At 40.5% G+C, this 13,369-nt stretch overlaps 1 protein-coding gene across 1 annotated transcript in view; it reads left to right on the top strand.

Moving 5' to 3' along the window:
• AFAP1 (actin filament associated protein 1) overlaps positions 1–11,801 on the top strand; it is a 110,416-nt gene extending 98,615 nt beyond the window's left edge. The window contains exons 12-18 of the mRNA XM_082282481.1: positions 171–288; positions 1,746–2,003; positions 3,770–3,884; positions 5,110–5,274; positions 5,850–6,040; positions 6,776–6,937; positions 11,441–11,801. Of these exons, the coding sequence (XP_082138607.1) occupies positions 171–288; positions 1,746–2,003; positions 3,770–3,884; positions 5,110–5,274; positions 5,850–6,040; positions 6,776–6,937; positions 11,441–11,467 (1,036 nt within the window). The 3' untranslated portion in view covers positions 11,468–11,801. The remainder of the gene's footprint in view (positions 1–170; positions 289–1,745; positions 2,004–3,769; positions 3,885–5,109; positions 5,275–5,849; positions 6,041–6,775; positions 6,938–11,440) is intronic.
• The last annotated feature ends 1,568 nt before the right edge of the window (positions 11,802–13,369 follow it).

The following is a 13,369-nucleotide window of genomic DNA, read 5'->3' as shown; positions in this document are numbered from 1 at the left end:
TATTGGCTGTACCAGCAATGTGTGAGTAGCAAAGCAAAACTGCCCTGAAGAAAGTGAGAAGCTCTGTGCTTCCTGGCTACATAATCAGGCATGGGGAATATACCACTGAATCATCATTTAGGCTTAAGTGTAAGTGCTGGTTTTTATTATTTTTACTTTGCATTTTTCAGTTTCATGAACAGGCGAGTTATATCTACAAATCCGTACCGGGGAAGCACTGCCAATGGCTACGCCTGTCCAAGTGGAATGGCACTTCATTATGATGATGTTCCCTGCATAAATGGATCGGTAAGAATTGAATGTGCACAGAACAAATGGTTTGCATGTGTTGAACGCGTGGACATCTGAAAATTGTATTATCTAAAGATCCTCACTGGGCAGTTTCCAGATGAACTCATATGTTTTTGATTGGGGGTTGCAAACTCCTCTCACACCTATAGAATATATGGGCATGGGACATATTGTTTACATTAACCTGCATGTGAGCCAATGTGCATTTGGAAAGCAGTTGCCTATTGATGATTTGTTGCCAAGTCCTTGAATATAATACTCACTCGAGGAGGTATTTTTTGGATCACACTGGAACAGGCAAAATTAAGGACTCAGTTAATTTTTGATGTCTGTTGAAAAAACACCAAAACCCAAACACTTCTCAGTCCCTGCGGCTGTGTTTCTGAGGACTGCAGGTGCTGCTCGTCCCAAAGAAGAACCACAGTGGTCATTTCCATCTTCATAAATTGCAGAGCTGATCATAGGCAGATGTGTTATAGGATTTAACATTTAGTGGATGCTACCCAATTGCAATATATGGTCCTCAGGAACATTTACAGGGGAGCTACAGCCCATGTCAGGTCTTAATTCGTGCTGTTGCCTAAAGGCCTCACTAAGGGCGAACTCAAGAGAAATTAAGAGTTTCAAAGTGTGAAATGGACTGGATATTCAGTCCTCCAGTATGTCAGTAATGTCAGAAAGAAGTTAGAAATCCCCTCTTGGGAACAGTGCATGATCACTCGTGTGGAGAGCAGTCTCTGTGTACTTCTCGGATGTGCTCACCGGTGTACTGCCATGGCCAGGATGGGTTAAGGAAGGATATTTAGCAAGCCAGGTTGGTTTCTTTTAAGGTTAATCAGCTGAATCACTGGTGTACTATTGTTGAACTTTCCATTTTTCTAAAAATCCAAAAAAAAAAAAGAGCTATTTTAGTTCTTGTAGCTCAGAATAATAAATCTCCATCAAATAAAATGTAGTGCTAGCATACCAGCAGCTGATATTCATGGGAAAGACATGCAGCCTGAAGAAATTAGAAAAACAAACTAGAAAAAACCCTCTTGGTTTCTGATAGCTGCTAGGCCATATTACTTTTAACAACTCATGTACCAGATATAATCCCATGGATTCATCTGTGTAAACTGCGAGTATCCCCGTTAACACAGTCTTGCCTGTGCCCCCTTGGTGCTAGAGCTACCAGCTGAAGGTGCAGTCCATGAAACAGTGAGGGTAATAGGTGTGCTTATACTATGGAACATGCTCAGGGCTGAGGCTGTGAGCCATGGAATGCAATGCTTGCTTTCCACACTGGAAATAAATACCCCCACTTCCTAAATAATTCAAGTGTAGGTAGTAATTGTATGCTTGCTAAGCACTAAGGGCTTACTACAGTCCAAAGCATCACTAATGTTTTAATTTCACTTAGGAGGTTCTGCATGGTGTATTGTTCACTAACTGCTGAGGTGTATGTGTTACAGTGGGAACCAGAAGATGGCTTTCCTTCTTCTCGTAGCAGGAACATTGGAGAAGAAATGCTTTATGATAACGCAGGCCTGTACGATAATTTGCCGTCTCCAAAAATCTTTGCGCGCTATCCGCCAGCTGACAGGAAACCCAATAGGTTATCTACTGACAAACTCTCCTCTAACCATTACAAATACCCTGTCTCATCCAATCTGTCTTCTGCTCAGTCTGTCACTAATACCTCTGCTGTGGGGAGGGGATCTGGCTCACAGGTACTGTACTGTTTAATACTTAACAAAGCTTTTTATTTGTTGGCTGTTCTGTTTATCTGCTTGTTATCTGAAGGGACTATTAAATTCCCTTAGTGTTAGCACTGAAGTGCCTGTAGTTTAGTTGTGAGCCCACTGCAAATGAAGCAGGTTAGCGAAGTTGTAAATTCCAGTGTGGAAATAGTGGTACCTGGGAGAGGCTTTCCCCACATGTTCTTCATGATTTATCGATTGTGAATAATAAGAAAAAAATAAATGGGACCTTCCACACTTAACCTGAATGAATGTCTAGCTACCTTCTGGCTCCTCAGGCAGAGATGTCTTTGAAAAAAACACAGGTGAAATATGACCTGACTGTGACAGCAAATCTGGCTCTTTAGAATTGTACTAATCTATATATCATATTTACTGTGGTTATATATTTTGTGAATACGCATATATATAATAACTTGATGTTATATATTTAGTAAATTATGTTGTTTATATTCATGTATACCATCTTTATATTACTGCCTATTATTTTCTTCCCCATAAAAAAAAAAATAAGCCGCTGTCTGCTGCTTTCTGAGGGTGACTTCAGGCTTTAGTACCTTAGCTTGAACATGAACCTACAAAGTCCTGTATGCTCAGCCTTGTAGCAGATGGGCACAACCCAGCAGGGGAGCAGAGCAAGCCTTGCTCACAGCTATGCCAGGAGCCTCTCAGAGCCCTTAGCTGGTCTCTGAAAGCTGGTCATTGGCATAAACCTGTGAATATATCACAGTGATGGGTGGTTTTCAATCTAATCTAACAAGGAACAGTTAGATAAGTGTTTCCCTTGTATAAGGTACCTGTCATACTGTGCATTAACTCACTTAACCCTTACAGAAACCTCATACTGGAATATTAGAATTCAGCACAGTTGCAGAATTGGAGGTGGACATGAGCAATAAATTACTGCAGCAGCAAGCTTCTCAGTGCACTCTCAATTCAGTCCTCACAAACTTTTGGAAACAGGAAAACAGAGCATGGCACACATATGCCCTGTGCTTGGCTGGAGCATACTCCATGGAAACACCATGATTAGTCAGGACAGGGTTGTCTTCCCTGGGTTCAGTTTGTTGCAGTGAGCCATCTAAATGGAAACCCCTTGAACATGAAATGTTCTGTTCCTGGTAATCTTGTGAGACTGTCTGGCCATTATGAGAGGGTTTTTTAAGTAAGAAAAGCTTTTAATTAGTAGCTAGAAATTGTATAAGGGGCGAACAATATGTTAAGCCCTAGCACTTAAAAACATGTCATAATTATATTGTTTGAAAAAAAAAAAAAATCCACCACAAGGATGGCAAGGACATATAATAAATAGGAAAGTGTTGAATTTTTGTGTGGCAAACCCTGGTGGGTTTCCTGTATGAAATTATCTCTGACAAACTTGTGTTTCAAGAATCCTAACTGCAAAAATTTTTCAAAGGTACATCTTTTTCAGCCTTGCAATGGCTTTCCTAATATTGTAAATGCCAGAGATCTAAACACCTTGGAAACCATGATGCTGCCAGAGACGGGGAGTTCATCCCCTTGTTATCCTGTGATTGCTGGCACGGCTCCCACTGAGCAGGCAGCTCCCAGAGGCACCTCTGGAGGAAGCGCCGTCTCCAGCTCAATCAATGTGCTCTATTAAGGCTCTCGGAGCAAGCGGCTTTCTGTCAAGCTCTGCCCTTGATGAAAGGGTGAAAGTAATGCCAGTGGCGCAGGAATAGCTGGAGCCCATTTGTACTTTTGTTTTCAAACAGTTTAAAGGCAAGAAGCCTCCTGTGAGTACTAATGGGATCGCCGGAAAAGCAAGAACTTTAAATAGCCAGCCGAAGAAACCTGAAACAGTTTCCTGTGTGAAACGCACTGCATCCAGTAAGTATCTGTCCTCACTGCTGCCTCACTTGGGAGTGGAGTCAGGAGGGTAGCCAAAAGAGCTCTTGTCTTAGCAGACAAGGTAAAGAACCACTGTGGTTCTTGTGGGGCTGAGAAGCCGAGGAGGAGATGCCACCAAGACTTTGAATAGGAGATAGATGGGTCACTTAACTCCTGCCACACCACACAAGAAAAGGGAGAATGATAAATATGACGTGTGGACTCACGGCTGCAAAGTCATGAGGACAGCAGGGAAAAAAAGGGAATATTGACTTCACATTTGGGGCAGAGAGGAATTGTGTCTTCCTGTTGGAAAACAAGGATGAGAAGCTGGTGTAGACGTAAGAACACTGTGTTATTCAACAGTAGGCTTACTAATGAAGTCTTACTTAAGAAGTCGTGGATTTAATGGTAATAAGAAAAATTTGTGTTAGACTTTAGGACAAAAGTAGCTTCTAACTGACCAAAACTGGCTTAACAACTCTTTGTCAGGAATGATTTCATATCATAGAGTTTGCCTTCAGATATGCAACAGACAAAGTGATCTCTTAGCTGACCTATCTTCTTTGAGTCTGCAACTGGAGCAGAGTTATAGAGGGCACTGTGATATGAAATAGACCACAAATGTAAGCCATGAAATGAAAGCATTTGTATGGGAAATTAAAAAAGAAAAAGAAAGCTGTCAAGAATCAAAGAAGTGTGAACATCTTTGTATCTCTTATGTCAGGTCAGAAAAGATGTGCACTTGAAGTAGGAATGAAAGCCAGCCAAAAGGCCAAGCAGGTAGTTTTTCCTCTGACCCTTCCAATTAAAAATGAAGGGTTCATAGCTGGAGATGAGCCTCTTTTCCATCTTCAGAACTACAGAGAAAGGCAAGGCTATTTTTCAGAACCAGTGTTCTGTAAAGTAACTGGTATTTCTCATCTTCTACATGTAAATATAGAGAACAAACTCTCTCCCATATCCTTGTAGCTGTGCTGCGGAACTTGGCAGAAATCATGGACCTTGAGAAAGAGCCAGTGGAAGAGGAATGGCAAACCTTTTTCTCAAACCATAGAACTATAGAATGGTTTGGGTTGGAAGGGAGCCTTGAAGATCATCTAGTTCCAACAACTGTGCCATGGGGAACCATGACATGCTTCATGTCATGTTTATTCTCAGGGAATAGTTCAGCATTGTACTGTTAGTTTAAACCCTAATTTAAGAAACCATCTAACACATGCAGATGCAGAGCAGTACAAATACGGCAAGAATCGTGTGGAGGCAGATGCAAAGAGATTACAAAGCAAAGAGGAGGAGCTACTAAAGAAAAAAGAAGCCCTCCGGAATAGGCTGGCCCAGCTCCGGAAAGAGAGAAAAGATCTGCGTGCTGCCATTGAAGTCAATGCTGGTATGAGGTGCTTTTTTGTGCTGAATTCTCACCTGAGAATTAGGCTTAATTATCCAAACAGCTTTGTATTCTGTGCTGAAGACATGTCACCCTAAACAAGGCTTGGTTTTGATGCTGAGCAATACCGTGTAATGTCTGTATTTGCTTTCTATATAGATACAAAATGTGTAAGATAAAAATACATACTGTGTCAGTGTATATACTTACTTTATATATGTGTATGTATGTATACACACATGTAAGGAATTACACTGATGAGAATTTCAGATAAGCAGAACACGGGAATAATTTTTTTGTGACTAGTTAATTATATTTTTATGATACAGAAAAATAAAAAAAACAACACTAATTTGAAATCAGACTAGATATCTAGGAATGACACTTGATATAAGGCATTTGATTTATGTTGCTAAGCTTTTTTACATGAAAAAAGTGTTCTATGTAAAGTACCTAACTTTTGTTTCATGTCAGTGATATTTAGAGGCCTTGTTTCCTTACTTTTTAGAAAGAAAATAATTTCTGTAAGTGTCAATTTAACCTTTTTATTGAAATAATAAAATTGCTCTGAATGACAGGCAGGAAGACCCAAGTGATTCTTGAAGACAAGTTAAAGAAGTTGGAAGAGGAATGTAAACAGAAGGAGGCTGAGCGTGTAAACCTGGAGCTAGAACTGACTGAGGTGAAGGAGAGCCTTAAGAAAGCCTTGGCTGGTGGCATCACACTGGGCTTGGCTATTGAACCCAAATCAGGAACATCAAGTCCACAGGTATGCAAAGCTATTAAACTTGCAAGTCCCAGTACCATGGGCTGTGCTCATGGAGTGCTCAGCCTTCTCAGCTCCAGCAAAAATGAATAAGAATGAGAGTTTTATAATGGTTTATTACACCCAAGAAATAAGAGCAGTATTAAATGCCTTTCTGTGTTATTTACATTTTCTACAACAGCAGGGATCAGGTAGACGTGGGAATCACAGGCAGTAAGTGCTGGGATAACGTGCAAAAGCCAACATCTTGTTGTCCTCGGTGGTTATAGAAGTGCAGGAAGTGAGCTACTGCTCCAGGCCAGGGAGATTTAAATGCACCAAGTCATCGTGCAGTGATGGAGACCTGCTTGTGCTGATCCCCTATCAGCTGCTGTCACACTTTGCAAGGGCTACATCTCCCACATTCACGGTGGAGCTTGGCAGTCCCAGCTTGTGCTATAAATCTGTGTGTGAAGCAGCCATCACATAAGAGAGGAGTACATCAGTTCCTCTGGATTATCCACAGTTGTTTAATCAGACCCATCGCTGTTTAACAGAAAAGAAACTTCAATTTTCATCACATAGCAGTCAAGCTCATTGGTTTTTTTCTTTTGTTCTAATCAGTTTTTCATTTATCCATCATTATTATGAATATAGTTTCGTTTAAAAAAAGATTTGTAGTTCTGAATCTAAACTAGAAAATACTGCACGTGTGACTGCTTGGAGGAAACTCAACACAGGCTTTTCACTCTTCATTAGTCTCCAATTTTCAAGCACCGAACTTTGGAAAACTCTCCAATCTCCAGCTGTGATACCAGTGATACTGAATGCTCCATCCCTGTGAACAGTGCAGCAGCTCTGAAGCGACCTCCTTCATCAAACAATTCTCCATGTCGAGGCCATGTCCTTCGAAAGGCAAAGGTGAGAGAACTAATGTCTAATTTTCTTTTTCTGTGCTTTTTCATACTTTATTACAAAGTCTTATTTAGCCTTAAGGAGAGAATAACTAAATTATTTGTATTACTACATAAATACTGCTGGTTTGGGGAACCTTTTGCAGAAGAATTGGTAAGTAGTTTGGGAGACAGATTTGACTCTCATTCCATGTTTTTCTTTGTTGCTTTATAGATTTAATTTGCAAGGTAAGTGGTCCGTGGTGTAGACAGTCCATGTGTCCACTACTCTGTGTAGCAGAGAAGTGGTTAAAAGAGCACTGTTATAGTAAGTGATTAGAAATGGCACAAGATTGGGTCTGATCTTTTCCAGCCAGTGCAAGGACGGAATAGATGTACATTATAATAAATAACAATGTGTTGTGCAAGTATGCGCTCAATGTACATTAAAAGTAAAAGCTTAATTATTTTAATTTAGTCTTGCAAGTACCAGGCTGAAATTTGCCATCCTCTTGTATTGTTACAGTTTTCTGATTTTTGTGGTTTAGTTTAAATGGGATTTGTATGACCATTCTTCTGGGCTAAATTTGCTGGCAGCAAAAGCATGTGGGCAACACATAAGCAAGGGTGACAGTATTAGTGTTGGGCCCAAGCTTTTGTTTATTTGGTAGTTCACTGCTAGTTGTAATTATAAATGGTAATAATCATAAACACTTGTCTTTCATGCAGGCTATTTCCTTTTTTCATTGATGTCTTCTGTATCAGGATTTCTTCAAGTAACTTTTGTTACATGTATTCAGTGACTATATGCATTTCCAGTGTCTGAGCATGAGCTTGGACCCTAAATGTAGTAGATACTGAAAAATCAGCATGTCAAAAAATTGTTTTATTATTAAATTATCATAATACAATTTTTTCTCTTGCTATACCTTTTGTGAGAGCTTTCTCATCCTTCTTCTACCCCCTTTCCGTGGACATCAACTGCTTTTTCTTGCTAGTTAGCCTGATTCATTTAAATCCAACTAAGAATAATTACACTTGGCCTAATAGGTTCTAATCAAGTTTGATATTCGGAGCTTGTGTTGCAAACCTGAAGAAGGATTTACGTGCTCTAAAGCTTATCTGCGTATTCCAATTACACCCTAATTTGTCCCATAATGATATCATCTCTAACTGTACACTTTGTCTGAGATGTGGATGTTAGCTCAGCAATACTCAGGGAATAGCAGAGGACAGTCCTTGCAAATGGATTTGTGCTGGACAGGCACATTAAATCCAGCCGTCTAATTGTTACAGCTGGAGAAACCAGGGCACTGTAAAAACATAAACATTTTTGGTGTAAGGAATACCTTCCAGCTATAGGACATTCTTATGCCCAGCATATACCATACAGGAAAAATCCTGCTGTGTTTTTTGGTGTTCGTGTGTTTTGGATGGCACAATAAGCTGGTCAAGCTTTTTAGCAGAGGAATCTTGGACATAGGATTAGGCTAATCAAAAAGGATATGGAGCAACTAAGCGTGTTTTTCGCATGCTGAGAAAAAGAACTCAAAGTATCCAATTCAGCTTTAACAGCTTTTTCCCTAAAACCTCATGCACTAAATATTAAGAGTGAAATTTTGCTGAATTAGTGCAACCCAATCTGTTCTCAGCCCATTGGCAGCCACAGCTGCCATCAGGTGCACATCTGCAGCACGCCCCACGCTCGGGGGTTGCTGTACATGTGCGGGGGTGGAATTTGGCTCTCAATTCTTTTGGCCTTTTGCAGTTGCGAGTGAGCCCAGGCCTTGTAGATGTGGCTCAGGAAAGGGCGTCACACGTGAGTATCCCAGAGCAGAACTTGGCTCTCCACGCATGGATGTCAGTGCAGTTTGTGGGAGTGAAACAGATTCCACGTCTGTGCTTGCGCTTGCATCTCCAGCAGCTGGCAGATCTCCCGATGCTATGAGGGAGTTGTAGAAACATTCAAAATGTCAGAATACCTTTTTTTTCCCCCTGGTATGTATTTGAATGCACTGAATACCTCCCTTCTTGCCCTTTCCTTGCACGGAGGATGCTGAGCCTGTCACCTGCCAGCCTTGTGTTTGCAGCCACCCTCGTGTCACGGCCGTGCTCTCCAGCCAGCAGCACTGTGCGTGTGCTGGGGCAGCTGCTCTGTGCCTCTGTGCCCTGCACAGCCGAGCCTGGGAGGGGACATCAGGCACCTGGGACGCCAGTTTGGGAAGCTGGGCCACCAAAAGCTTTATCCTCTCCGATACACTAACATTAGAAGGAAGTACAGAGAGAAGCAGTAAGACAGATCTAGTGTTAAGTGTTAACGAACAGCAATTTGGGGATAGGCTGTTCAGGACATACACTGTACATACACACATATATGCATACATGTATTTGAATTTTTAAACTTTTCTGTTTGCAAGTATCTTTAAAATTTTTTAGAAGGTAATTATGCGTACTTTTAAGAAGCCAGAAGGCATTTTAATTGCAATTTTGTCTAATCTGTACTTGGCTAGAAATGGAGAATTAAAATATGGAAAACAATATTCTGCGTTAGTAGTCCCCGAGAAGTAAAAAGATTCAAATATCCTTGCTGTATTATTTAAACATTTCACATACTCATTTAAATATCAAATTAGTTTCTGAAACCAAATTGTTATGTGCAGCAAGGAAACTGAAATTATTATTTCTGATTTTTTTTTTTTTAACTAGTGGGCTGGTGAATGTCAGCAGCTTATATTTTCCCTGTGTTCAAGGACTGGAGAAGAAAAGGAGCTGTCCCGGTTTCCCAGCTCCCAGTCAAGCTGTCAGTACTGACTTAAACATTCTTTCCTTGATCTGAACCTGCTGGAGCAGTGGAAGCAAAGAAAAAGTTCCTTTTGCACCTGCAAAAGAAGTTTCTTCTTTCAAGGCTTATTTAACACTTCAAAAATTCTCCTCCCAGTTGCTTAGTCAAGGACTTCCTTTAGACTTTGGTAGCACATACCTAGAGAATATACACTTAACAGAGTTTTTAAAGTAATCCAATTTTTACCAGTACTGTGTTTTAAGTTTAGAGTTACCATAATTTGAAGAGTAAAATGGAATATTTAAAATACACTGAGTTTTAGTAAAAGCACCATTTAAATGAAAAAAACAAAAAAACAAAAAAAACCCTCCCAAAAGACAAATTAAAAAACCCTAACCAGTTTAGAAACAAAGTTATTGTCTACCTTTAAACCCAAGGGTTTTTCTTCCTTATATTGCTAAAGCAGCCACCAACTGTGACCTTTACTGTTGTTTTACAGCAGTCGAAGAGGTGTCATGGTCATACAGCTGTCCAGCCAAACTAATGCTCTTGCTGCTTTCAGCAGCAGAAACAGCTATTTACATGCATTAAAAAACAGCTATTTACGTGCATAAGTAATGGTTTTTCAGTCAGAGCTCTTAAATGTTGTGGAATGAGTGTTAAATTCAGGAATTCAGGTTGGGAGCCAGGTCAGGAGGCTGGCTGCCTGTAGACTAGATGGGTCAGAGAAGAATCTGCAGCCCCCTGCCTGGCAGAGAGCAGCTGGGAGGTTCCTCCAAGGGGATTGCTGGAGCCAGAGGCCATCTTCTGTGGTTGTTCAGTAGTTCCTGATGGCTGTAAGGGTGTGATTCAGGGAGTAGTACAGTGTGGATGTCCTAAGGTGACCCCATCTTGCTTCAGCTCTTCCGCTCCTCTGTACTGTTAGGAAATGCTGTCGGTGTCATTTGATAGCTGCAAGTTATATTGAACTGGGTGTTCAGCTGTAGCAATCTCATGATTTTCACCTATGTGGCACAAGAAATGGCAATACCTTGTTCTGAGACATATGAACAAAAACATTATCGATTACATGTTTTGGTGTGCATGGTGTCCTTGTCCTCATCTAACAGGTGGGGAAACTAAGGCACAGAAAGGCAAAGCAATTTCTTTAACTTGCCAAGCAACAGCTTAATTTGGATTAAGGGAAACAAATGCAATGCAAATTGACTTGTTTTTCTTAACCCTGCATGTTAGTCTCTCTGCTAAGTTGCTCTTTTTAGCCATCAAGTTATGTGTCTGCCATGAGTCTTATAATAAAAAAAAATTGAAGAGCAGTAAAGCAATCACTTGTCAGCTCTGAGAGATATTGAGGGCTTCCTGCTGTCTCACACAAGTCATTTAGAGAGTGTGCTTAAATCAGCCTCTCCCTTACTCAGGGAGGGCTGAGTGCTTTACACCAGCTGTGGGGAGCGAATTGCTTCAGAAGTCCCCTTTGCAGAAAACAAACATGGCTTATTTGCACTGCACTAGAAAATAAGTTCCTGTATATAGTTTTGGAGGGGTGGATGCTGTGCACAGACTATCAGAACACACTTGTTAGTATTCCCTAACTAATTTGTGGGCTGAATCCAGCAAAGTTAACGGAAAAACTGTTATTGACCCCAGCTGTGGCTTAGCAGATATGATGACATCAGTGAAATATCCTGATTTCTTTAACAGTTTCTTTATCTGTTTCCTGTCCCCCCCTTCCCCCGCCCCCCACCTTTCCAGGAATGGGAGATGAAAAATGGAACATAAACATACCAAAACCACTCACTTTCCGTAAAGGCCTTACCTACGACAGACCAAGACATAGGCTGCAAAGGACTCACCTGAAAGGTCACATCAAGTGATAAAACATAAGAAGTTTTATAACTCTGTTAAGTTAATGGTAGCTTGGCGCTAATTTGCCTGTGTATTCCCTCTACTGTATTGCTGTGTAACTACGTGTGCCCCTTTTTATTAGCTGTAACTCCTTGTTTCCAACTTCACTGGTAAAGAAAATGAAAACCAAAAAAAACCTAACCATAGGAATTAAAAAGGAGCATAAAGTCACAGTTGAAAGTTTACTTTGCTGAAATAGCACAGAACCAGCATGTTAACTATAGTCCATCAGATGGCCTGAACACTGCTGAAGACTGGTGTGAAACCTTGACTCTTAGAGGGCAAAACTGCCTTCTGAGCTCTGCCACAGAGCAGGGCTAACTCATGAGCAGAGGCTTTGCTGGTAGCTGCTCACATGGCAGAAGAAAACTGAAGAAATGTGCTCACAGAAGCAGCAAGGCCTGCTCAGCCCAGGAGCTCTGCAGTGCCGCCGCCCTCCGTGGGACGACAACGACTCATTGGTGAAGCGTTTTTTGGATACTTTTTAGACAGATGCTTTTGTCATTGGGAGATAAAAAGCTGCCAAACTTTGAGACAAATGCGTTTTTGTATGTTCTCTTTATTGCTGTTCTGAAGCACCAGTCATTTTCAAAGGTCATGTTCTTGAACTATGACTTGTTCCTGATTTTTTTAAAAGGCAAACAGGTTATTTTTAGATACTGCTTCTTTTCTATACATTTTGAAGAAGAAAAAGAAAACCTAACTGAAATTAGTCCTCAACAGATAATGGCAACTCAGAATAACTTATGCAGTCAGTCTTGTTTTATTTTTTATAATATAGTATTGTTAAACTTGAGGTATAGAACACTGCTGTACTTAGTTTCCTTTGTCTTTTCAGACCTCAGCTATTATTTTAGAGGAAGATGGACTGCAAAGGTGATAATTTTCAGACTCTTTTATAAACAGTTTAACAAATAATTGGGGATTTTCTCAAACAGGAGTCCATTTCTGTTTACTAGGAAACAGCATCTTGCATTTTAGTCTGTAAAATTATAAAAATCTCTTTTCCTTTGTCTCCATCCATGTCACTCATGAGAAATTATATGCAGTAAATTGCCACTGAAGCCCTTCAAAATATCAAGATTGGTTTTTAAAAATCAGGAGGGGATGGGGGGGGAACATATAATAAGATGGCTTCTTCTAAGTTTTTCTCAGTATTTTTTTAAGCATTTGGAGAGCTTTCAATCATGCTCTGAAGATTTTTTTCCTCCTCAACTGTGAGGAGTATAAAATTAATTAAAAAAAAATACTACACATATTTTGAGATAATCACAGATGTTAGGGCTGGAGTCTTGATAATTAGTTAAGACTGCAATTAAAATCACAGAAATTGGCAAGACAGCAGTTATCAAGGATCACATCCCTTTATGGCCAAGCCTGTAGATTATCTCTGATTATCTCTTACCTTTACGAATGGGTGTGTGCAACTCCTGGAGGGTACACTGGGATTCTCAGCTGAGCTGGATGCCAGAGAGCTTCCTGCAGGAGCTTGTGGGATTTGAAGGCACAGAGCTATCAAAAACCTGATAGCTGACAGGAGACAGGGCTGTGTCCTGTTTCCAAATGCATTTAGGGCCAGGGATCCCACTGACCTTAGCAGTGTAGAAATGGGGCCCAGCATGAGAAAAGGCTCTTTGCTTCTTGTGACTTTACTTGGTACAAAGTGCCACAGGAATGCAGATATAATAGGACAGCAAGTGTCAGTGTGGTTTTCATTGAAAACACACTCTTTTAATATTAGTTTAGGTCATCTACTTCTTATTAACTCTCTAACTA

This window comes from Coloeus monedula (genome assembly GCF_965178545.1).
Source record: "Coloeus monedula genome assembly, chromosome: 5".
NCBI lineage: Eukaryota > Metazoa > Chordata > Aves > Passeriformes > Corvidae > Coloeus > Coloeus monedula.
Note: the sequence above shows the minus strand (reverse complement) of the source record. Positions and strands in the feature narration are given on the sequence as shown.